The sequence below is a fragment of the Erithacus rubecula genome, assembly GCF_903797595.1.
Source record: "Erithacus rubecula genome assembly, chromosome: 9".
Lineage (NCBI taxonomy): Eukaryota > Metazoa > Chordata > Aves > Passeriformes > Muscicapidae > Erithacus > Erithacus rubecula.
In genome coordinates this window covers 2,663,507-2,685,564 of record NC_136660.1, presented here as the reverse complement: position 1 = coordinate 2,685,564, position 22,058 = coordinate 2,663,507, and the positions used below count along the sequence as shown (strand labels likewise).

Below are 22,058 nucleotides of genomic sequence, written 5' to 3'. Positions count from 1 at the left end.
TTTTAACTCAAGATGGCAATGTTACATCAAAGAGACACGACAGGTCTGAGGCACACGAGTCTCCGTCACTCACTGACACGCAAACGAACATCTCTTCCACGCAAACCAGCATCACAGCCTGATTATTCCCGCGGGAAACACTCACAAACACCCTGTACTAAAGCCCCCCCAAAGTATTCCAGGTCAGCTGAAGTACACACACCACACACCACGGTGGGGAGGGGGCTTTCTTTTCCTCACAACCCCTCTCAGAGCCACGATACATTCACAGCAGCATAATGACCATAGACAAGGGTTTGTCCTTAAAAGTGCTAGCCCCGAATTGGCAGCAAACTGAGCCCTTTACGGCACAACAAATGGCAAAATCCCGCTCTGGCGGCAGCCAAAGGCCGAGCCCGGCACAACAGCCCCGACACCAAATGCAGCGGGCAGCTCTCAGGGACACGGCACAGGCACAGCTTGTGCAGGGACGCGTCCCACGCCTTCCCAATGGCCTTTCCTCACCACGCCTTACAGATCACTACTTAAAACTGTTTCAGTTTTGAAACACACGGTTCTGTCCGGAGTTCTTTGCTTCTGAACGGACACTCCAGGCAGCGGAACCCTCTCTTCCAGGAATATCCCGGGGGCAATTGAGGTGTTCACCTCCCCCCACCCCCCCCCGAGCTGATCTTACAGCCGAGAGAACCTCGACCTGCCGTGGTGGCCAAATGGAATCGTTAAAACCGATATGTTCACGGACAAACACTCTCTAACTAGGCAAATTTACAAAGTGGTATGTTAATTAAGACCCCGGCGGGTAATCCCCTAGAGATGTGGCAGCCCCGTACAAGGTTCCATGTCCTCTGTTTATTTCCCAAAGTCTTACATATACATATGTATAATCCCAGCACCTCCCACCCCCGCTCTATACTAAAATGAGGCCAATAGTCCATGACGGGTGTGCAGTTCTTCTCTTGGATGTGTTGGTCTCGAGTTGAGTCACTGGTCTTGAAAATTGAAGTAAGGCAAATCTTCATCAGGTTTCTGTGACCCCCTGACACAATCCGGAATATCCCCTGCTTCATGACAGGTTGCTATAAAGTCCAGGTGTCAGCCAGTGTTCTATCGGTTTCAATCTGTTCTTATAACAGTTCACTTACTCCACTTCTTTCTATAACGAAAACTGAAACAAGCTCATAATGGCAAACAAAACATCTATTATCTCTAGCTTAAGCATCAAAAATCTTTAACCTATCGTTTGTTTTTCTAACTTACATACCGATCATTATGAATCGCTTCTAATCCTTGGCAACAACTTTAACTCTTTAAAATCACGATTTATTTCGCCGCCGCCCGGACGCTGCGGCAGCACCCGCGGAGACAAGCGCAGCGTGCGGGAGCCGGGCAGGGACACCTCCCGCCTGAGCAGCGGCGCCGAGCCCGGGGCGCCACGGCCCAAACTGTGCCGGGCACGGAGCAGCCACCTCCGGGCTAGCGAGAGCCACCGGGATGAGCCATCGCTGCTGCGGCACCGGCTCGTCGCCAGCGATCCGCGGCAAGGAGGAGACCGCGGGCAGCCGCTCCCTCCGCCAGCTCAGGCCAGGGGCACACGGGGGAAGCCGGCGCAAGGAACTCGCCAGAACCGCCCCGTTCCCCTGAGCGCGGCCCCTCCGGCCGCAGCGAGCCCGGGCTGGGGCACAACCGAGCGGGGTCGTACCTGTGCTGGAGCCGCTCCGGGGTCGCCGTATGCCTGAACCGCCGTTTCGATCGCATTTCTCGGTCCCGCTGAAGGCGACACTTGCAACGTGTCATTAATGACTAAATCCGTGGAGCGGTTTTTGTTCCTTTTGTCTGTTCATCGTGCCGAGCGCAGCGGAGTTGGGCGTCCAGAGGAATCCACTTGGAAATAAGGTCAGCAAATCGCTTAAGCTGGAATTACAACAATGTCAAGATGCAATTCTTTTGATATAGATATGAGGAATGTGAAGTTTGTATGGTGCTTACTTCTGTTAAACTCAGCTCCTCTGAACTACAGGAGCAGTTATCTTATTGTAGACATCAACAGAAACAATTAATTCAGCCTCTTTAATACTCCCTTTTTAACTTGTTTTTGCTTTAATGTCATCTATATCCTCAGAGAAAAGTGGAAAATATTCGTTTATTCAACGGGCAAACCCCTACACCTCTCGGAAGATATGAAAATTTCACAAAGTTTCTCTCATGTGGGTGGTAATGGTAACTGCTTTTCTCAGTTCTCAGTTTCTCCAGCGCTGGGAAATGCCGCTGCTCAGGCCAGACCGCGGTATCCACAGGTGCAACCTCCTGCTTCTCCCTCCTGATTCCCAGTCCAGAGCAGGTTCATGTAATTCCAGGAAAAACTGTTGGTGGAACTTCTGTGCTTCATAGTCAAAGACGAACTAAAAGCGAAGGAGAGCTCCTCCTGCTGTCCCCCACAGTGACACAGTCCAATGAAACTCAGATCTCCGTGTTTTGAAGACAACCCCCTCAGACATTGTGCCGCTCCCGCTTGCCCCCCTTCACTCTCAAATCCAGTCTTAAAACTACAATCCCTATTTCTGGGCTGAATAATCAAACGGGAATATGTTGAAACTATCTTATATAAGTACTGGTGAGCTCATTTAAGGCTGTGGGAAAACCCTCGCGGTAGTGATGAGTAAAAATCACCCTCAGAATCATTCAGTTCCAGTATATTGATCATTGCCAGAAAGTTCTCTGCTTTCCTTGTTGTAATTAGTTCTTTTTTTCTGCAATAATGTTAATATTCCTAATTATCCTTCCCTCTTGGATCTGCTCCCTAAATTCCACCCTAATTCCTCTCCTTCCCCACATTTATAAATACTCCTGACATGTTTTAACAATTCTTTTTGGCCATTTTACCCCTGTGAATGGAGCTGGTGTCCCTGTACCATCTTTCCCAGTTTGTTCAGTAGAAACTTTTCAGTTTGCTGTTTGTTATTTTCTAGTATTACAGTTTTTTAGTTCTCAAACAATCGGGTCAGATTTTCTTTCTACATAAAATCGCCGAATTCAGTGCAGCCACTGACCCTAACAGCTGGGCTAGGATGGGTTGGAGGCTACAGGGACACAACAGCACAAAGTCAGCCCAGCACAGCACTCCAAGCTTCAGTGTGGCCTTGCATTGCTGTGGAAAAGCACAGCTACCAGCTGGCTCTACAGCACGTAAAGCCTTTCTCACAGCGCTCTTGGCATCTCCTGAGGCAGCTCTGGGCAGCACAGCCTGATCCTGGCGCTTGTCATACGGTGAATCCCCAGCCAGCTGAGCAACTGGGAGCTGAGCATTGGCACTGCCAGCACAACTTTCTCTGAGCCTGCAGAGACACCTTTCCACTGCAAGTCCCACAGGAGATACTGAGGATTGGTTAAAGTCAGGGAAGCCACATTATGACAATCTGCAGGAGTGAGATCACAGGAATTAAAAATACTTTTTATCGTGTTCTCAAAATCAGACAGACCATTCTCCTTTATAGCTTGTCTGAGTTCTTTGATTCCATGATGAGAGAGGGCCTCCTATTGTGGATTGAGATCATTTCTACCATATCTCACAGGCAGAGCAAGAAATTGCCTCTTTAAGGAATCAAAATCCTTATCTGGGTCAGGATTCAGTCTGATTTCTGACTAATTAGGTAAACGTAATGGAGTATTTTCACTTTGGCTCTTAGAATCAGTTTTAGGGAAGGCAGTATTTTCGTTTGCTGTCATTCCCAGATCTACTGTTTGAACAATGATCCCAGACTGTGTCCCAAGTCTGGCACTGTCTGGAACATGTAGTACTACTCTGAAATTCTGCTCCTGAAACTTTTACCTGCCGAGACCTGGGCAGTCTCCCTTGTATCTGACAAGGAGGAATCAGTGTCAGATTTTTAATATTGACACCTTGTTATACCAATAAGAAAGTATATGCATCTGTGTGAAACACTCATGTAAAGCCAAAAAATCCCAGCAAAGCTCTGTTCCATTTCCAGCCTCTCCAAAGAGAACTGGCCTGGCTGGGCCGGGGCAGGGGGGGCTGAGCCGAGCTTTTCTACTAAATGGAATGCAGCCAAGAAATTAATCACCATTTGCTGGCTGAACCCTTACAATCCTTGCCCCGCCAAGCATGGCCTTAGAAAACTCTGTTATCTTAAAGTAACCCACAGCCTCGGCCTGGAAGAGATCACAGAACTGAATCATCTGCTGCCCCCGGAGGGTATTCTCACTTTCAATGAGGAGAATAAAACTTTGCAGATACTTTCTTCTCACTCATAAATAAAAAAAATAAAAAAAGAAAACCAAGACAATGATACACACAAACCCAGCAAAAGAACAAAAAGGACAAACTAAAAACAAAACAGAACAAAACAATCAAACAAAAAAACAAACTCTAGTCTCAAATAAGGAAAAGAGCAAAGTCATAACCTGAAATTTCTCTTTTTTAATGCTATAGGAAAGAAACCTCTTGCTTCCCGGTAACACATAACAATATCATGGAGTGAATATAATTGTTCTAACTTTAAATATGAGCAAAGGCATTAGTGTTAAAGAGAGCAGATAATAAAATTGCTTTAATCCCCTAAATTTAAATAGTAAGAAAATCCCTACTGTTTTCCAGGGAAGAAGAAGAAGAAAAAAAACCCCCTCTATTCTCAAATATAAAGGAACCTTTGTTTGAACTGTTATAATCCTTACTGTCTGCCTCATAAGGTAAGAAAGTCCTCGGTAATAATTAAAGAAAAAAATATTAATATGAAAAAAAATTTTTTTTGCAGAGTGATCAGATTTGCATTCTCCCGTGCAGTTAATCACTGTGACATCACAGCCATGGAAAAATTGTTTCTTCTAAAAAAACTCTAAAAATTAAAAAAAAATCCAAAAAACAAAAAACTTTCAAATAAACCAAACTTTCAAATAAATTAGTAAAAAAAATATTTTAAAGGCACTAAACTAGCTGATTTGTTTTGTACGTTTTCAGTGTGAAATAGAAGATGCGTGAAGGAAGAAGGAAAGTGATCTAAAGCTTTATTCTCAGGGGTTTTTCTTATAGTTTCTACCAATAAAGTTTTTCTTTGCACCATTTAAAGTTGAGCCTGTTTTTGCCTTCCTCCTGATCCTATCTCACAAGAAAGTTTCAAATTAGTAAACCAAAACCACTGCATTAATAAGTATTTCTGCCCAGTTTTGATCTAAAACCAAAACAGGAATAGGTTGAAACATTCTGTGAAAGTGGAGGAGGAGAGACGCTGAGCTGAGGGAGAAAAGAGAATAATATTCATTTATAATCCAAAAGGATCATTCCACAGGTGTCCCTTTCAAGCATCTGGGGATTCCAAGAGTTGTTTCATAAAACAAAACAGGGCAGCACACGGGGCACCAGCACTGTTGGGTTTTTCTGGGATATTTTTTCTTTTACCTTATATTTACCTGTATCTATGTGCACAAACAACAGGTGGAGAATGCTGGAGCAGCTGTCTCAGAGCTTTATTGCATCACAGTCATCAGCCTCATTTTACAGAACCAAGCAAGGGAGATGGAACAGCTCCAGCTGCCTGCACTGCAGAAAAAGTTCTCTTTGTGACAAAGTCTTTTAACAACTTTCTAGCCAATAGCATAATATTAAAAGCTGACAAGTGTTTGCTCATCCTGCTTTGAACAAATCTTGCCTGTAATAGATTCAAGCAATGGATAAAGCTCATTATTAACCTTCCGTATTTCTACTGTCTTGCTTAAGATATTTTCCTGAGGCCTGTGTCTACATAGCCCTGTTGTTTCTTATCCTTGCATCTTCAGCATTCTTGCATTTCTCCATCCTGAAATTTGCTTTCACTCACCTTTCTGAGAGTTCTGTAACTTCCCTATTTCCCACAGAGCCCCGCAGGGTTTTGCCGTCGGTGGGAGCGCTGGAAGAGATACTGGGAACACTGGGAGGGAACTGGGAGCACAGGGAATGCTGTGAGGGAACTGGGAGGGCGAGTGGGAGCAGCGGGAGTGAACAAGAAGGAGCTGGGAGGGGATGAGGAGCACGGGGAAGGTGCAGCGCTCGCAGTTCCTTGGCAGTGCTCTCCCCATCGCTGCCGGTGCTTGCCAGGCAGAGGGACACTGCGAGGGGCTTCTTTTCGGGGATTGTGTTTGAACTGGAGAAAACGCCGACTCACCTATTATTTGAGTCTTCTCATTTGAGGTAAAAAACCTCTTTTTTATGACTTTTGGGGTTTCAGTATGCGGGACATCACCGTTTTCCACTAATATCATGTTTGAATGGCAGGAGAATGGCACCGGCACTGTACAACGGCTTCAAATTGAGGGAAAGCGCTGGATTTTACTGACCGTAAGTGTCAAAGGCCGGCAGACTCCGAGGTCCCTGGACGATCTCCAGCATTCTGACATTTATGGTGCTTTCGCCAACCCTGGCTCAGCCCACCTAGGGAAAAGCCCACAATCATCCAGAACGCAGAGAAATGTGCATGAGCTCTACGGTTCCCGACAATTGCTTTGTACAGGATTCCCCGCACGATGAATGATGAAAAGGTCACAAAGCCCATGAGTCCCCAGCTGGGCTTTCACGCGTGGCGCCCACGCCTGGAGGGTCTGATCGGGTCAGAATCGTCGGTGTCGGTCCTGGCAGGCGGCCCCAGAGCTGGGAGCGGCTCCAGCACAGGTACGACCCCGCTCGGTTGTGCCCCAGCCCGGGCTCGCTGCGGCCGGAGGGGCCGCGCTCAGGGGAACGGGGCGGTTCTGGCGAGTTCCTTGCGCCGGCTTCCCCCGTGTGCCCCTGGCCTGAGCTGGCGGAGGGAGCGGCTGCCCGCGGTCTCCTCCTTGCCGCGGATCGCTGGCGACGAGCCGGTGCCGCAGCAGCGATGGCTCATCCCGGTGGCTCTCGCTAGCCCGGAGGTGGCTGCTCCGTGCCCGGCACAGTTTGGGCCGTGGCGCCCCGGGCTCGGCGCCGCTGCTCAGGCGGGAGGTGTCCCTGCCCGGCTCAGGGCTGGCTCGGCATGAACTTGAACGTGCCTCAGAGCCCAAAGCACTGCAGGCGCCGAGTGGAGGCACAAAGCGCCGCATCCTGCCTGCCTCGGGCTCTGGAGGCTCCTTGGCGCTGCCTTCTCGCCCAGGAGCCGCTTCCCGTTCCCCGGCAGGGACCCAAAGCGGCGGTGACAGCGCTCGGTGTCCCCGGACTGACAGTTCTGGTGATGGTCGTGAGGCAGATCAGATAAAACTTCAGACCGACTCTTACACTTGTCTCCGCAGGTGCTGCCGCAGCGTCCGGGCAGCGGGGACAGCGCGGGACTGAGATGGCAGCGCCTTCCTGAGCATCGGTGTCCCGCAGGGCCGGGACCAGCCGGGACCTGTCACCATGTCCCTGTCCAGGGACCATCCCCGTCGGTGTGCAGCTGTTCCCGAGGCCGATCTCCAAAAGGCTTTTAGAGCACACCTGATGTGTCGGGAGCACGGGGCTGATTGTTCCGAGCAGTTGGATTCCGGCTGTGAGCTGGAGCAGAGTGAATTCTGCTCTATTCATCGGCGTCTGAAGGAGCTCTTGTATATCCTGGAAGGGCGATCAGATAGGCTCACAAACTTGCTTAAGACACAAGAAGTCGCTTGTCATAAGCGGAGCGATGCCACTTGTGAGCGTGCAGAAGGTGAAAATGTGGAGAATGGAATCCGCAGCAGGGATGGCAGAGTGACAGAGCCCCTGGCTCCCCAGGGCACATCAGCAACCGGCCATGGGCACAGAAGCATCCTCAGAAGATTGCCGGGTGAGTGCAGGGCCACGCCTGTGGCCTCTAGGGAGGGCCAGTGTCAGCTGGCAAGGACAGGGCTGGCAGGTGTGTGGCTGTTTCCCGATGTGTGGAAGAGGCCTCGTGCTGCGCTCGGCCCCAGCAGTGGCCGCAAGCGGCAGCCGCAGCTGCCCCCAAGGCTGTGCAGCTCTCCTGCTGCAGCCTGTCCCCAGCCCGGTGTCCCTGGCTGTCCCCACAGCTGTGTCCCTGCCTGTGTGCAGCCTCTTGGCTCTCTGGCTGCAGCTGAGGAAGGAGCAGACAGGCTGAGAGCTCCCTCCTGTGCTCCCCGCCCATTGGGGGAGCAGCTTCGAGGGCCGGCTGTGCTTCTGGCAGCCAGCAGCTCTTTCCTGCTCCAGGCCAGTGGTTCAGCTGCCATCCCGTGCACATCTTGGTGCTGATCCTGCTCCTGTTGCTGCTGCTGGCGTTGGCGGTGGCCTTGGCTGTGCAGTCAGGTAAGGGAGGGGCAGCAGGCTGGGCCCAGCCCCTCGGGGCAGAGCGGGGTCCCTGCTCCCTGCACAGGGCAATCCTCACACCTTCTCCTCTTGCCCCTGCAGCACCACAGGTTCCAGATCCACCTTCAACTTCACTGATGCTTTTGGGCTGTCCCTCTGGCTGGGTTGGATACAATGGAGACTGCTACTACTTCTCAAGGGATAAAGGCACCTGGGATGAGGCTCAGGAGCGGTGCTCCGAGCTCGGGGCCTCCCTGGCCATTGTCAAGGATGAGGCAATGGTGAGTGAGGGGCTGCGGGCGCTGTGGGGTGGCTGAGGGGAGCCTGGGGGTGCTGGTGGGCCGGGCTGGGTGCTGGTGGGGCTGGGGCTGCAGCCCTGTGCCGGGGCCTTGCAGGGAAGGAGCCCCGGGGCCGTGTCCCCCCGAGGGGCCGGGGCAGCTGCCACTGCTCTCTCCTTGGCAGGATTTGCTCTTCCGCCTCCGCGGGAACGGCGATTACTGGGTGGGGCTGCGCAGATGGGGCGAGCACCTGCAGTGGGGGGACGGCAGCAGCTTCAGCTCCGGGTGAGTGCCGGGGAGCCGGGCAGGGCATGGGGGGACAGGGGCACAACGTGTTCCCCTGCGAACCAGCGCTGCCTCTGCTCCTCCCTGCAGGGTTCCTGTCCTGGGCAATTCCGAGTGTGTGTGCCTGGCTGAGGAGAAATTCAGGAGTGAGAGCTGCTCGAATCCGCAGCCGTATCTCTGCAGCAAGGCCCGAGCTCCCCTGTAACAGGGGCTGGAGAAAGGAGCTTCTCCACACTGGGCAGTCCCAGCTTCCCCTCTCAGCCCGGCACGGGGCTGTCCTTTCTCAGCTGCACCCTGTGCCTTGCACTTGCTCTCAGGGTCACCTCAGTGCCTGTTCATCCCCACTGCCAGCGCTGGGCTGGCTGTTCAAAGGAAAAGTCTCTGCAACCCATCCTGCCAGCCATGCTAGCTGGAGTGCATGGATTGCCCTCTTTGCACAACAAGCTCGAAAGGGAAATGCAAATGGCCCTGGACTCTTGGAAATCATCAGCAAGTGGCCTGAAGGTGAGACTTTTGATCTGTCCTTTGAAGAAGAAGAACAGCTGGCATGTTCTGAGGAGGAATCCCACTTTTGGTTACAGGCACCTGAGTGTGAAGTATTGTCTGTCTGCCTCTCTGTCTGTCTGTCTATCTGTTTGTCTGTTGCAAAGGGTCACACTATTCTGGTGTGGGAGAAAAACCATGCTGGATCTGGACAAAGATTTCTCTTCCTGTGGGAGAAGCAATCACACCATGTTACTGTAACCCTCATCCCTCTTTGGGGTGTATGAAGCAGAGGCCTGTCTGAAATGTTCAGAGATAGATCAGAGCTCAGAGATTGAATTAAAACCATTAGATAGATTAATGCATATTAAGCCACTCATACATGAAATGGAGATGTAAATTTTAAGTAAGTATGTTTGTTTATGTTATTATTGTTTATGTTATTATTTTTTACTAGATATATTTTAAGTTCCTAAAGAAATATAAGCCTTAGAATTTAGTGTTAAAAACAAATTTTAATGAGAGCTCAGAAACAAAAATATGTCTCAAAAGCAAGTCTCAGTGAGACTCAAAAAACATATTTTAGACATAATAAAAATAGAGTAAAAATAATGATTACATTTTTCAATTATAACAGATAAGTTGTATATGGAGATTATATGTATAAAATTCTATTAAAAAACTGTAACACTGATAGTTTTAAAAGAATTGTTTCAGATTGATGCGTTTAACTCACTGCATAATTTCTAAATATGAATCAATGCATTGGGGAGAGACTCTCTCTCTCCCCCCCCTCTCTTCTTTCTCCTCACCCCCATCATCATCACCCAGCAGAAGACAGGAGCTGTGGCTGCAACTTCAGCCCTCCTGGGGCCTTGCACCACAGAACTGCTCCTGCTTCTAATGGGGTCTTTACTTCTGTTTGGGACTCTATGCTGAAAGCTTTTAGCAAAAACTTGAACAATTGGGACTCTGTGCCATTTGAGCCTGCTGTGCCTTTACAATAAACAACTTTATAGCAGCTAACAACTGTTGAGCTCTTTGGATGATCCAAACTGACAAAAATCCTGACACATCGAGCCTTTCCTGATGTGTTCTGTTCCCCACCCAGGGTGAGCAGGAGAGGGACAGAGCGGTTTTGCTGGCACCGGGCACCTGGCCAGGCCCAGCCCAGCCCAATCATCCCTGCAATAATTCACTCCTATCCCACCATTACCCGCTGCCACGGCGGCTCTGGATTCACGGGCAGGTGCCTGGAGTGAGAGGAGGCAGCTGGTGCCAGGGGGTGAAATGTCTTTGCTGCGAGCTGGCAGGGAGAGGAGGAGGAGAAAGTGGAGCAGAGTAAAGGGGAGAGAAAGAGGGACAAGGCTGGAGCGGTGGGAAGGGGCGGGGATGGGCACGGGGCAGGCGGGCATTTTGCTTTGCAGCTCTGAGGGAGGAAATGGAGAACTGTCAAATGCATCCAGGGTACGAGGGGAGAAACAGCAGGTGCTGGATATCGCCGCCAATTGGGGTTCATTGTGTGCCTGAGCTGCCAAGGCCGGCAGGCTCCGAGCAGCGCCGGACGCCGCCAGCGCTGCGCTGTGTCTTGCCCTGGCCCTGCCCTGGCTCAGCCCGCCTGGCCAGAGCCCCCAGAAGCTCCCCCGGGGCTGCTGTTCCTCACCTGCTTCTCCAGTGCCTGGTACTGTTTCTTACTGTGTTTTTATGGGACAGGTGTGACCGAATTGTCCACGTCCCCCTCTCCCCCTCCCTCTTCTTTGCCGCTTCCCCCCCGCTCCCTCTCCCTCTCCTCGCAGCCACTGGCAGAGTGACGCTGGCCTGGGGCCCGTTCCTGTCACACGGTGACGCCGGCAGCACCTGCAGCCCTTCCATGCGGTGCCACCTGGAGCTTGGAGGCTCCTTCAGCACAGGTGAGACCCACGGGCGGTTGTGCCCCAGCCTGGGGCTCCCAGTCACACACCTGACTGTAAAAAATGGTCTCTATGTATGTCCATCTATCTGCTGCAAAGGATCTGACTTTTCTGCTCTGTCAGAGCCCTGGAGCCTGCCCGAGTGGCTGAAATTTTTATGCCCTGGAGGAAAACCCAAGTCTCTCTCTTCCCTCAGTTGTGAGATGACACTAAGGCCATGGAGAAGGACAACTTCCTCCTCACAGTTCTTTAAAGTTTTATATTAATACACCCCAGTTCCATTTCCCATGTTGGACCACTTTTCTCCCCACCTCTTTTCCCCTTATATTTATATTCCCTAAATGTTCTCCCTTTCTTGCTTTTCCATTGTCATCATTTTCCCACAATGTCCCTCCCCCATTTACCCCGCTGGTTCTCACCCTTAGCCCTGAGCTCACACCACCCTTGAGCCCTCAACCCTTTGGCCCTGATGCTCTGCTCTGTTCCCCTTGTTCCCCATATTTAAACCTGGACCCTGGATTGATTCCAGTCTTTGACCCTGCACCCTTTGCTTGTGCTTGGAATTAACCTGACCTGCAGAACTCCATACAACAAACCCTTCTTGCCTCTCCTTTGTTCATTGTCAGAGTTATCCAGAGCATGTGTTTTCTTCCCCGTGAGTTACCATGTGTAACTGAAGTGACTCTTTGCCACCTGAGAAGCTTTCTAAAGGTTGCAGCATTTCACCATCACACTGCCTGCAGCAACAATGTATGGCCAGGAAAGAAATGATAACCAGGGCTAGAGGGGCCCTGCCTCTAGCCAGGAATGGCACAATAAAACTGGGTCTTTTGGACAGTGTGGATCCACTGGCCTGACACATCAGAGCCACAGAAATATGAGGCCTTAGCTGATACTGGTGCACAGTGTCAGCCAGTGACACAGGGACATGTGGGGACAGAACTTGTTTGCAGTGCCGAGGTGATGGGGGAATTGCAGGAAATGACTCTGCTGGAGGCTGAGGTGATCCTGACTGGGAGAGAGTGGCAGAAACATCCAATGGTGACTGGCCCAGAGGCTCCATGTATTCTAGGCATAGATTCCCCTGGAATGGCTATTACAGAGAGCCAAAGGGACTCAGGGTGGGCTTTTGGAATAGCTGCTGTGAAGGGAGAGGACATTAAGCAATTAAAGCCCTTTCCTGGGCTATCTGTACACCCATCTGCATTGTGTTGTAACACTGAACAAGGTTCAGACCCCAGTGGACATGTCTGTACAAATCTGGGCCTGGTGTGTGTGTACACCAACCAAAAACTGTATTTACTTGCTTTGTTTTGCTGTCCAGTTATTTCTGTATATTTTGCTGTTCATTCACACATTTCTTTCACACGCTCACTGTTTTTGTGTATTTCTTAATTTAGACCAGTGTTTATAACAGGTGCACCAGCAGCTGGGAAAGTCGAACGGTGCAATGGTCTCCTTGAAACCACCTTGAGGGCACTGGGTGGGGGCACTTTCAAGAACTGGGAGATCAATCTACCAAAGGCCACGTGGTTAGTGAACACCTGAGGTTCCACTAACAGAGCAGGCCCTGCCCAATCTGAGCCCTTGGGAACACCAGCTGGAGATCAGGTTCCAGTGGTAGACATGGGAGGTATGTTAGGAAAAAGTGTTTGGGTGAATTCTGCCTCCAGCCAAGACAATCCTGTCCGTGGGGTTGTCCTCACTCAGGGACCAGGTTGCACCTGGTGAGTGATGCAAAAGGATAGAGAGACACAATGCATACCTCAAGGAGACCTTGTTTTGGGGTGAACCACCTATGACACTGTGCCTGTATCTGTAATTGCATGTATGTATATAATTTAAGGATTTTAACTTGATGTAGAATATTGGTATGGGGAAAAAAAATCAGGGTGGATAATATTGGGGGTTGGTTTTATTCCTTTCCTTTCTGTCTGTGGAATTTTTCCCCATTGACCTGCTAAGGAGCACTGATGTCTAATGACAGGGGGATGAGGAGACTGCCTGTTTCTTTTTTTGGAGTTTCTGTTGGGAGTTGCTGGACTCACTCATTTTTGGCTCTGGGAGGAGGAAGGCCACTGGATAACCTCGCCCCACCATCCCAGTGCCAGGGGCTGCCTCTTCTGGTGCTGGGCCCTGCACCCTGCCAGGACACTCTCCTGCTTCAGCTGCCATCTCCAACCATCCTGTTGGAGCAGCGGGCCCAGCACTCTGAGGATCCATGAGCAGAGTCTCTCCTCCACCCTTCCCATCCAGGACACAGCCACCATCACCCCCAGCATCCCTGCAGCCACCAGGGATCACCACATCTGCCCCTGCCCCCGGGAGCTGCTGGCACTCACTGCCAGCTGTGACAGTAACTGCACCTCAGGGGAAAGTGCCCACAACCAAAAGAATTGTTACTGGGTTCCTCTCCTGTTTGTGCTTCATTTCACAGTTGTTGGTGTTTCGTTTCTCTTGTTATATATTTTTATATATAAAAAATATATATTAAAGAACTGTTATTCCTATTTCAATATTTGTGCCTGAGAGCCCCTAATTCCAATATTGTACTAATTCAGAGAGAGGGATGTATCAGCCCAATTTTAAGAGAAGGCCCTGCCTTTCCCCAGCACACACTTGTCTTTTCAAACCAGGACTCTGCTCTACTCTGCCTCTCCCCTCACCCTGTCTCCTACAGTCACACACCCTCCCTGTTACCCTCTGCCCTAAGAACAATGTTTCTTATCCCATCCCTGTACCCTTTAAGATCCACTTGCACATTACTACTTCACACCTCTGGATTTTAAGTATTCTTTGATCCCAACAGAGTAACCCATGTCCAGCCCCTCCCTCCATGAGCCCCTGAACCCAATGATGCTGCTGCCTCCAGCCAACACCGCTCAGCTTTGGATGCTCCTGCTCCTGACAGCGGCATTCAGATGGATCCTCCCTCAGCCCAAACTAAATGTGTGGTGACCCTGCAACAAACTCTACAGCAGGACAATCTGTGCCTGGCCATGGGTGACCTCAGTGACCCTCCAGCCACGTGCCTGGTGGGAATTCCACTGACACCAAGAGACCATCCCTCTGCAGGTAAAAAACCCAACCCAGTGCATTCCTGGGATGGGGGACAAGGATTTTGCTGCATGCACCAGAGGAACCCCAAGAGCTGAACCTGTTGGGCTCCTCCCTGGCCCCTTTCTGTATTCAATGTTACTGTTCAATTTTACATCAGCCTCTCCCACAGCCTGAATCCATTCAATCTCTCCTCAGAAACACCTGGGCCAGAGAACATGGCATTGAATGGATGTATCATATCCCTTATCCTGCACCAGCTGCAGGGAAAGTTGAAGAGTGCAACAGAGCACTTGGGACTGCCCTGAAGGCACTTGGTGGAGGGACATTCAAGGATTGGGAAATGAACTTGGCAAAGGCCACCTGGATGGTCAATACTCCAGGCAGCAAAAGAAAAAGGTGGGAGGTAAAGTCGAGTGCAGGGTAGAGAAAAGACAGCAACAATGGGCAGGAAAACAGGGCAGGAAAAAAAGTTTGCATAAAAAAAGGTCGAAGAGAAAAAGGAAAATAAATTAAGAAATTAGGGGGGGAAAGAAAGCAAAAATAAGTGGGGGAATGTCAGGGGAAAAAAAAAGCAGGGAAGAAATAGGGCCAAAATATGGGGAGAAAAGATAGTGGGAAAAGGTTGGGAAGAGTGAAAAAATGGAGAAGACATAATAGTAAAAACGTGGTGTTGAAGAAAAAGGAAAGCACTAGAAAGGAGAGGAGAAAAGGGTGTGAAACATGAGCAGAAAAAGGATAGGGAATGTGAGGGGAAAAAATGGAAATCCCAGAGACACCCACACACACCTCAGGCCCCACACCCCAATCCCACAGGGCACCCCCACATTCCCCCAAGAGAGCCCCTCCAAATCCCACACACAGCTGGGTGTGGATTCTCCCAGGAGCACACGGGAACAGCTTCTGGACACGGGATGGGAAGAAGGGGCAGGTGCAGGAATGTGTGCCCGCTGTGCTGCCAGCCCAGCAATCAGCCTGGCTGGGCCATGCCATGGCAAAGTGTGTCCTTAACCACTGCCAGGGCTCTGGGCTCCAGCTGCAGCTGAGCAGCAAAGGGATTAATTAGTGCAGGCAGGAGAACATCCCATGCTGTGTTACTCCTGTCAGCTGTGGATCTCTGCTGGCAATAGAGCCTCTCCTTCAGCAGGCCAACGCTCCCAGATGGGAATGCACAAGGCTACGAGGCTGGGGAGTGAAGAGCAAAGCTGCTGCCAAGGGAAAGCTCAGTTCCTTCAGAGAAATCACCCAGGGCACTGCAGCACTGGCACAGCTAGGAAGCAGAAAAGGAGAGATTTCCAGTCAAGTCTTTGTGGTTTGGTGAGGAAAAGGAGCACTGATAGCCAATGGCTGCAGGGATGGCAATCTAAATTAGTTCAGAGCAAATTTCCCTTTTTTGACTTGGTGAGGGTTATTAACCTCACCTGCAGTTACAAGGCCAAGTAGTTACAGTTTTGGGATATATTCTGTTTTAATCCAGCTGTCCTCCATGCTGCACACTCACAGCAGCCATATTGAACTATCATATGTGGGAATTTGCTTCTATCCCTAAGTGATCCTGCTCTCCCAGGGAGGGAGCTGGGAAATTTGTATTTCTGCTCCTGTGATCTTTCTCATGTTTGTCACAGCTAAGTCCAGCCCTAGTTTTTCCCACTGTAATGATTCTGAACATCTCTGAGTGTACCTGCTGCCCTTCAAAATACCACTGGTGGTTATTTAGATTGGAAAAGACAAGTCACCATTTCCAGGTTGGAAGCCCAGCTGTCCCTCTGTGCCCCTCTTTCAATGACAGCATTAAGTGGCCGCTCCTGGTCTGGTTCTTTGATTATTTTATCTTATACCATTCTCTCTATTTTATTCCCTTCACACTTCCCCCAGCCCTTCCCAGGCCTCTCTTTTTAACCAGCACTGCCACCCCCTGGTCTCTTGCTGCAGCTCTTTCAGTCGTTTCACAGCGGCCACTGCTGGAGCAGCACTTGGAGAACATTTCACACCAGTCTCTCTCTGTTCTATTCCTGTCACTCCTCCCAGCCTTTCCTGCTGCTCTTTCAGCACCTCCACTGCCCTGACAGTCCCTTGGTGCAGCTCTTTTGGGTGACACTTTGGCAGCAGCCACTGCTGGTGCAGTATTATTAGACTATTTTATACCATTCTCTGAATTTTATTCCCTTCCCATTTCCCAGCCTTTCCCGGGACTCTTTTTAACCAGCACCGCCGCTCCCACGGTGGCTCGGCCCGGCTGCATTAGTGACAGCGGGCAGAGGAGACCCGGCAGTGCAGCTTTTGATTCTGTTTGTTTTCTTCTCCTGATGCAGCTGCAGCAGCTCCCCAGCTGTGCCTCGGTGCAGCTCTGTCAGTGACAAGGGGCTCTGGCCAGGCGGGCTGAGCCAGGGCAGGGCCAGGGCAAGACACAGCGCAGCGCTGGCGGCGTCCGGCGCTGCTCGGAGCCTGCCGGCCTTGGCAGCTCAGGCACACAATGAACCCCAATGGGCGGCGATATCCAGCACCTGCTGTTTCTCCCCTCGTACCCTGGATGCATTTGACAGTTCTCCATTTCCTCCCTCAGAGCTGCAAAGCAAAATGCCCGCCTGCCCCGTGCCCATCCCCGCCCCTTCCCACCGCTCCAGCCTTGTCCCTCTTTCTCTCCCCTTTACTCTGCTCCACTTTCTCCTCCTCCTCTCCCTGCCAGCTCCCAGCAAAGACATTTCACCCCCTGGCACCAGCTGCCTCCTCTCACTCCAGGCACCTGCCCGTGAATCCAGAGCCGCCGTGGCAGCGGGTAATGGTGGGATAGGAGTGAATTATTGCAGGGATGATTGGGCTGGGCTGGGCCTGGCCAGGTGCCCGGTGCCAGCAAAACCGCTCTGTCCCTCTCCTGCTCACCCTGGGCGGGGAACAGAACACATCAGGAAAGGCTCGAGGGACTCGATAAAGAGAGCGAGAGATCTGTCACCCATCATGTGTATGACAGGCCTGGAAAGGGGAAATAAGTTTAATTTATTATCAAGCAAATCAGAGCAAGGGTACGAAATGTATGAAAATTCTTATAACACGCCTCGCCCACACTATTGTCTGCTTCTGGGGCTTCATCTTATTCCCAGTTCCCTCTCTCCACCCCACACGGTGGCACAGAGGAATGGGAATTACAATCAGGGCATGTTACTGTTTCTCCCTCACGGAGATAGATCCTTCTCTTGCTTCAGCCCAGGATTGCTCCCACAGCAGACCAGTCAGATCCTTGGCAACAGACAGACAGGGAGAAGACAGAGAGATTATTCTTCACACTCAGGTGCCTGATGCCAAAAATGGGACTCGTCCTCAGCACTCCTCATTAAGTTGTTTACCTGTTGCAAGGACAGTTTAAAAGTCTCACCTTTCAGGCCACTTGGTGATGATTTCCAAGAGCCCAGGCAAATCTGAATTTCCTGTTCGAGCTTGTTGTGCAATGAGGGCAATCCATGCACTCCAGCTAGCATGGCTGGCAGGATGGGTTGCGGAGACTTTTCCTTTGAACAGCCAGCCCAGCGCTGGCAGTGGGGATGAACAGGCACTGAGGTGACCCTGAGAGCAAGTGCAAGGCACAGGGTGCAGCTGAGAAAGGACAGCCCTGTGCCGGGCTGAGAGGGGAAGCTGGGACTGCCCAGTGTGGAGAAGCTCCTTTCTCCAGCCCCTGTTACAGGGGAGCTCGGGCCTTGCTGCAGAGATACGGCTGCCGATTCGAGCAGCTCCCACTCCTGAATTTCTCCTCAGCCAGGCACACACACTCGGAATTGCCCAGGACAGGAACCCTGCAGGGAGGAGCAGAGGCAGCGCTGGTTCGCAGGGGAACACGTTGTGCCCCTGTCCCCCCATGCCCTGCCCGGCTCCCCGGCACTCACCCGGAGCTGAAGCTGCTGCCGTCCCCCCACTGCAGGTGCTCGCCCCATCTGCGCAGCCCCACCCAGTAATCGCCGTTCCCGCGGAGGCGGAAGAGCAAATCCTGCCAAGGAGAGAGCAGTGGCAGCTGCCCCGGCCCCTCGGGGGGACACGGCCCCGGGGCTCCTTCCCTGCAAGGCCCCGGCACAGGGCTGCAGCCCCAGCCCCACCAGCACCCAGCCCGGCCCACCAGCACCCCCAGGCTCCCCTCAGCCACCCCACAGCGCCCGCAGCCCCTCACTCACCATTGCCTCATCCTTGACAATGGCCAGGGAGGCCCCGAGCTCCGAGCACCGCTCCTCAGCCTCATCCCAGGTGCCTTTATCCCTTGAGAAGTAGTAGCAGTCTCCATTGTATCCAACCCAGCCACGTGGACAGCCCAGAAGCATCAGTGAAGTTGAAGGTGGAATCTGGAAGCCTGTGTGTGCTGCAGGGGCAAGAGGAGAAGGTGTGAGGATTGCCCTGTGCAGGGAGCAGGGACCCCGCTCTGCCCCGAGGGGCTGGGCCCAGCCTGCTGCCCCTCCCTTACCTGACTGCACAGCCAAGGCCACCGCCAACGCCAGCAGCAGCAACAGGAGCAGGATCAGCACCAAGATGTGCACGGGATGGCAGCTGAACCACTGGCCTGGAGCAGGAAAGAGCTGCTGGCTGCCAGAAGCACAGCCGGCCCTCGAAGCTGCTCCCCCAATGGGCGGGGAGCACAGGAGGGAGCTCTCAGCCTGTCTGCTCCTCCCTCAGCTGCAGCCAGAGAGCCAAGAGGCTGCACACAGGCAGGGACACAGCTGTGGGGACAGCCAGGGACACCGGGCTGGGGACAGGCTGCAGCAGGAGAGCTGCACAGCCTTGGGGGCAGCTGCGGCTGCCGCTTGCGGCCACTGCTGGGGCCGAGCGCAGCACGAGGCCTCTTCCACACATCGGGAAACAGCCACACACCTGCCAGCCCTGTCCTTGCCAGCTGACACTGGCCCTCCCTCGAGGCCACAGGCGTGGCCCTGCACTCACCCGGCAATCTTCTGAGGATGCTTCTGTGCCCATGGCCGGTTGCTGATGTGCCCTGGGGACCCAGGGGCTGTGTCACGCTGCCATCGCTGCTGCAGATACCACTCTCCACGTCTTCACTTACTGCACGCTCACAAGTGTCGTCCCCCTGCTTATGAGAAGTGGCTTCTTGTGCCCCTGGCAAGTGTGTTAGCATGGCTCCTGCTCCCTCCTGGAGATGCAGGTGCTCCTGCACAAGCCCATGGATGTCGCACAGTTCACTCTGCTGCAGCTCACAGCCCGAATTATACGGCTCGCAAAAAACAACGCCTTGCTCCCTTTGGCACATTAGGAGTGCCAAAAAAGCTTTTCGCAGATCGGCCTCGGGAACAGCTGCACACCCACGGGGATGGCCCATTGAAAGGGACATGATGAGAGGTCCCGGCTGATCCCGGCGGGACACCAATGCTCAGGAAGGCGCTGCCAGCTCAGTCCCGCGCTGTCCCCGCTGTTCGGACGCTGCGGCAGCACCTGCGGAGACAAGCGCAGCCTGCGGGAGCTCCAGGTACATCCAGGCACTCAGCAGGATGCGGCGCTTTGTGCCTCCACTCGGCGCCTGCAGTGCTTTGGGCTCTGAGGCACGTTCAAGTTCATGCCGAGCCAGCCCTGAGCCGGGCAGGGACACCTCCCGCCTGAGCAGCGGCGCCGAGCCCGGGGCGCCACGGCCCAAACTGTGCCGGGCACGGAGCAGCCACCTCCGGGCTAGCGAGAGCCACCGGGATGAGCCATCGCTGCTGCGGCACCGGCTCGTCGCCAGCGATCCGCGGCAAGGAGGAGACCGCGGGCAGCCGCTCCCTCCGCCAGCTCAGGCCAGGGGCACACGGGGGAAGCCGGCGCAAGGAACTCGCCAGAACCGCCCCGTTCCCTTCCCCTGACCAAGGGAGAGGCCGGATTCAGGCGGAACGCAAGGGGAGCACAAACACCTCAAGACAGTCCCTTGAGGTAAAAATAGGTTTCAATTCCAAACGACTCACAAATGTTCCTGTGGTCCACAAAAAACCAAAATCGAGTGAGTGAATGAATGAAAGAATTTATACGTACTGTTAATTTAAGTTTTGACTTTATTTTCTGAAAAGGTAGATTGTATTGTTAGAAAAGTTGTCTGTGTTGTGGGGAAGGTACCTGATGTTTAAATTATTAAAGAAACTAGTAAAAAGCAGGCAAAAGGCAGGGATAAACGAACTGGATGATATTCACCGAGAGGGTTAAATTTGCCAGCCCTTAAACGTATTTGTAAATTCAGACAAAAACAAGTGATCCAGCAAATGGGGAGTGTGCCACGTGTGGCAAGAAACGCAGAACGCCTAAGGGTAAAATGTTTGAAAATGTCAGAAATCCCACGGACAGAACGGGAAAAGAGGGGAAAGAGACAAGAAAAGGCTGAGACCCTCTAGAGATATTGCCTACCCTGTGAGCATCCCAGCTCCGGGGTTTCCCCAGACCCAGCGGCAGAACTACGGCGGCCCCCGCAGCCTAAATCCCGGCTGCCGCCGCTTTTTCGCCAGCTGTTCTGGCCGTGGCACTGGCTGTGCCGGCCCCCCTGGCTGTGCTCGCCCCCCTGGCTGTTCTGGCTGTTCTGGCCGTTCTGGCTGTTCTGGCTGTTCTGGCCCCCCTGGCTGTTCTGGCTGTGCTGGCCCCCCTGGCCCCCCCTGGCTGTTTTGGCTGTTCTAGCTCCTCTGGTTGTTCTGGCCGTTCTGGCTGTTCTGGCTGTTCTGGCTGTGCTGGCTGTTCTGGCTGTTCTGGCCGTTCTGGCCGTTCTGGCTGGTTTTGGCCGTTCTGGCTGTTCTGGCTGCTCTGGCTGTTCTGGTTGTTCTGGCTGTTCTGGTTGTTCTGGCTGTTTTGGCTGTTCTGGCTGTTCTGGCCGTTCTGGCTGGTTCTGGCCGTTCTGGCTGGTTCTGGCCGGTTCTGGCCGTTCTGGCCGTTCTGGCTGTTTTGGCTGTGCTGGCTGTTCTGGCTGCCCTGGCTGTTCTGGCTGTTCCGGCCATTCTGGCTGTTTTTGGCTGTTCTGGCCGTTCTGGCTGTTCTGGCTCCTCTGGTTGTTCTGGCCGTTCTGGCTGTTCTGGCCTTTCTGGTTGTTCTGGCTGTTCTGGCTCCTCTGGTTGTTCTGGCTATTCTGGCTGTTCTGGCCCTTCTGGCTGTTCTGGCTGTTCAGCAGTTTCTCAAATGCTGGAGTCCTCACTGCCCAGCCAGCACCTGGAGCGTGCTGCACTTAGTAAATCATAAAAATCACAAGATACAGAATGTGCTGAGTTGGAAGGGACACATCAAAGTTAAGTCCAACTTGTGTCTCTGTACAGGACACCCCAACATTCCCACCACATGCTGAAGGAATTGTGCAAATTTCTTCAACTCTCTCGGGCTCGGTGCTGTGACCATTCCCAAAGGAGCCCGTTCAGTGTCCAGCTACCCTCGGGGTAGAAAACGTTTTCCTGATATCCAACCTAACCTCTCCTGAGGTTTTAACCTCTTTCAGCTTCACAACTAAACCAGTCCTGGCTTTTGTGTAAGGTTTGCAATAATTCTCTGAGTTTTCCGTGAATGCAACGCCACAGATGAAAGTAAATAAATGTGCTGTGCTGTGTGTTCTAAGAACACCCTCCCTGAGCAGGGAGATAAGACCAAATAACCCACTGTGGTTCCCTCCAACCTGACACATTCTCTAATTCTCTGATTCCTTGAAATGTTTTAGTGTTTACAGGGCAGTGTGTGTAGAGCACAGTAGCATCTAGTGCTCTGCAAGCACATCAAAGTGATGTGGCTTATTCTGAAAACCAAATTAATGCCATAAACAAGAAAATGCTGAAGCAAAATTCAGCAGCAGCTGCCCCAAGTCAGGCTGAAAAGAATAAACTGTTATAAAAAGAATTTAAG

General features: G+C 52.2%; 2 protein-coding genes across 2 annotated transcripts; one reads left to right on the top strand and one right to left on the bottom strand.

Annotated features, from left to right (window-relative positions):
- Positions 1-7,582: 7,582 nt before the first annotated feature.
- Positions 7,583-9,343, top strand: LOC306805059 (C-type lectin domain family 2 member B-like; the record flags this gene model as incomplete). Its single annotated transcript, XM_079312374.1, has 5 exons — positions 7,583-7,751; positions 8,129-8,224; positions 8,327-8,505; positions 8,687-8,787; positions 8,878-9,343. Coding segments are annotated over 5 exons (660 nt in total), but the record flags the coding sequence as incomplete, so codon positions are not given.
- Positions 9,344-17,608: 8,265 nt separating this feature from the next.
- LOC306804948 (C-type lectin domain family 2 member B-like) lies at positions 17,609-18,552 on the bottom strand. The gene is made up of 3 exons (XM_079312178.1): positions 18,395-18,552; positions 18,113-18,213; positions 17,609-18,022 (listed from the first exon to the last, which is right to left on the bottom strand). The coding sequence occupies exons 1-3, from the start codon at positions 18,536-18,538 to the stop codon at positions 17,908-17,910; spliced, it is 360 nt and encodes a 119-aa protein (XP_079168304.1). The 5' UTR covers positions 18,539-18,552; the 3' UTR covers positions 17,609-17,907.
- Between the last annotated feature and the right edge of the window lie 3,506 nt (positions 18,553-22,058).

Coding starts and splice junctions, on each gene's coding strand:
- LOC306804948 (XM_079312178.1), bottom strand. CDS start 18,538: ATGCTTCTGGGCTGTCCACGTGGCTGGGTTGGATACAATGGAGACTGC. Junction 18,214..18,394: donor TTGTCAAGGATGAGGCAATG/GTGAGTGAGGGG, acceptor TCTCCTTGGCAG/GATTTGCTCTTCCGCCTCCG. Junction 18,023..18,112: donor GGCAGCAGCTTCAGCTCCGG/GTGAGTGCCGGG, acceptor TCCTCCCTGCAG/GGTTCCTGTCCTGGGCAATT.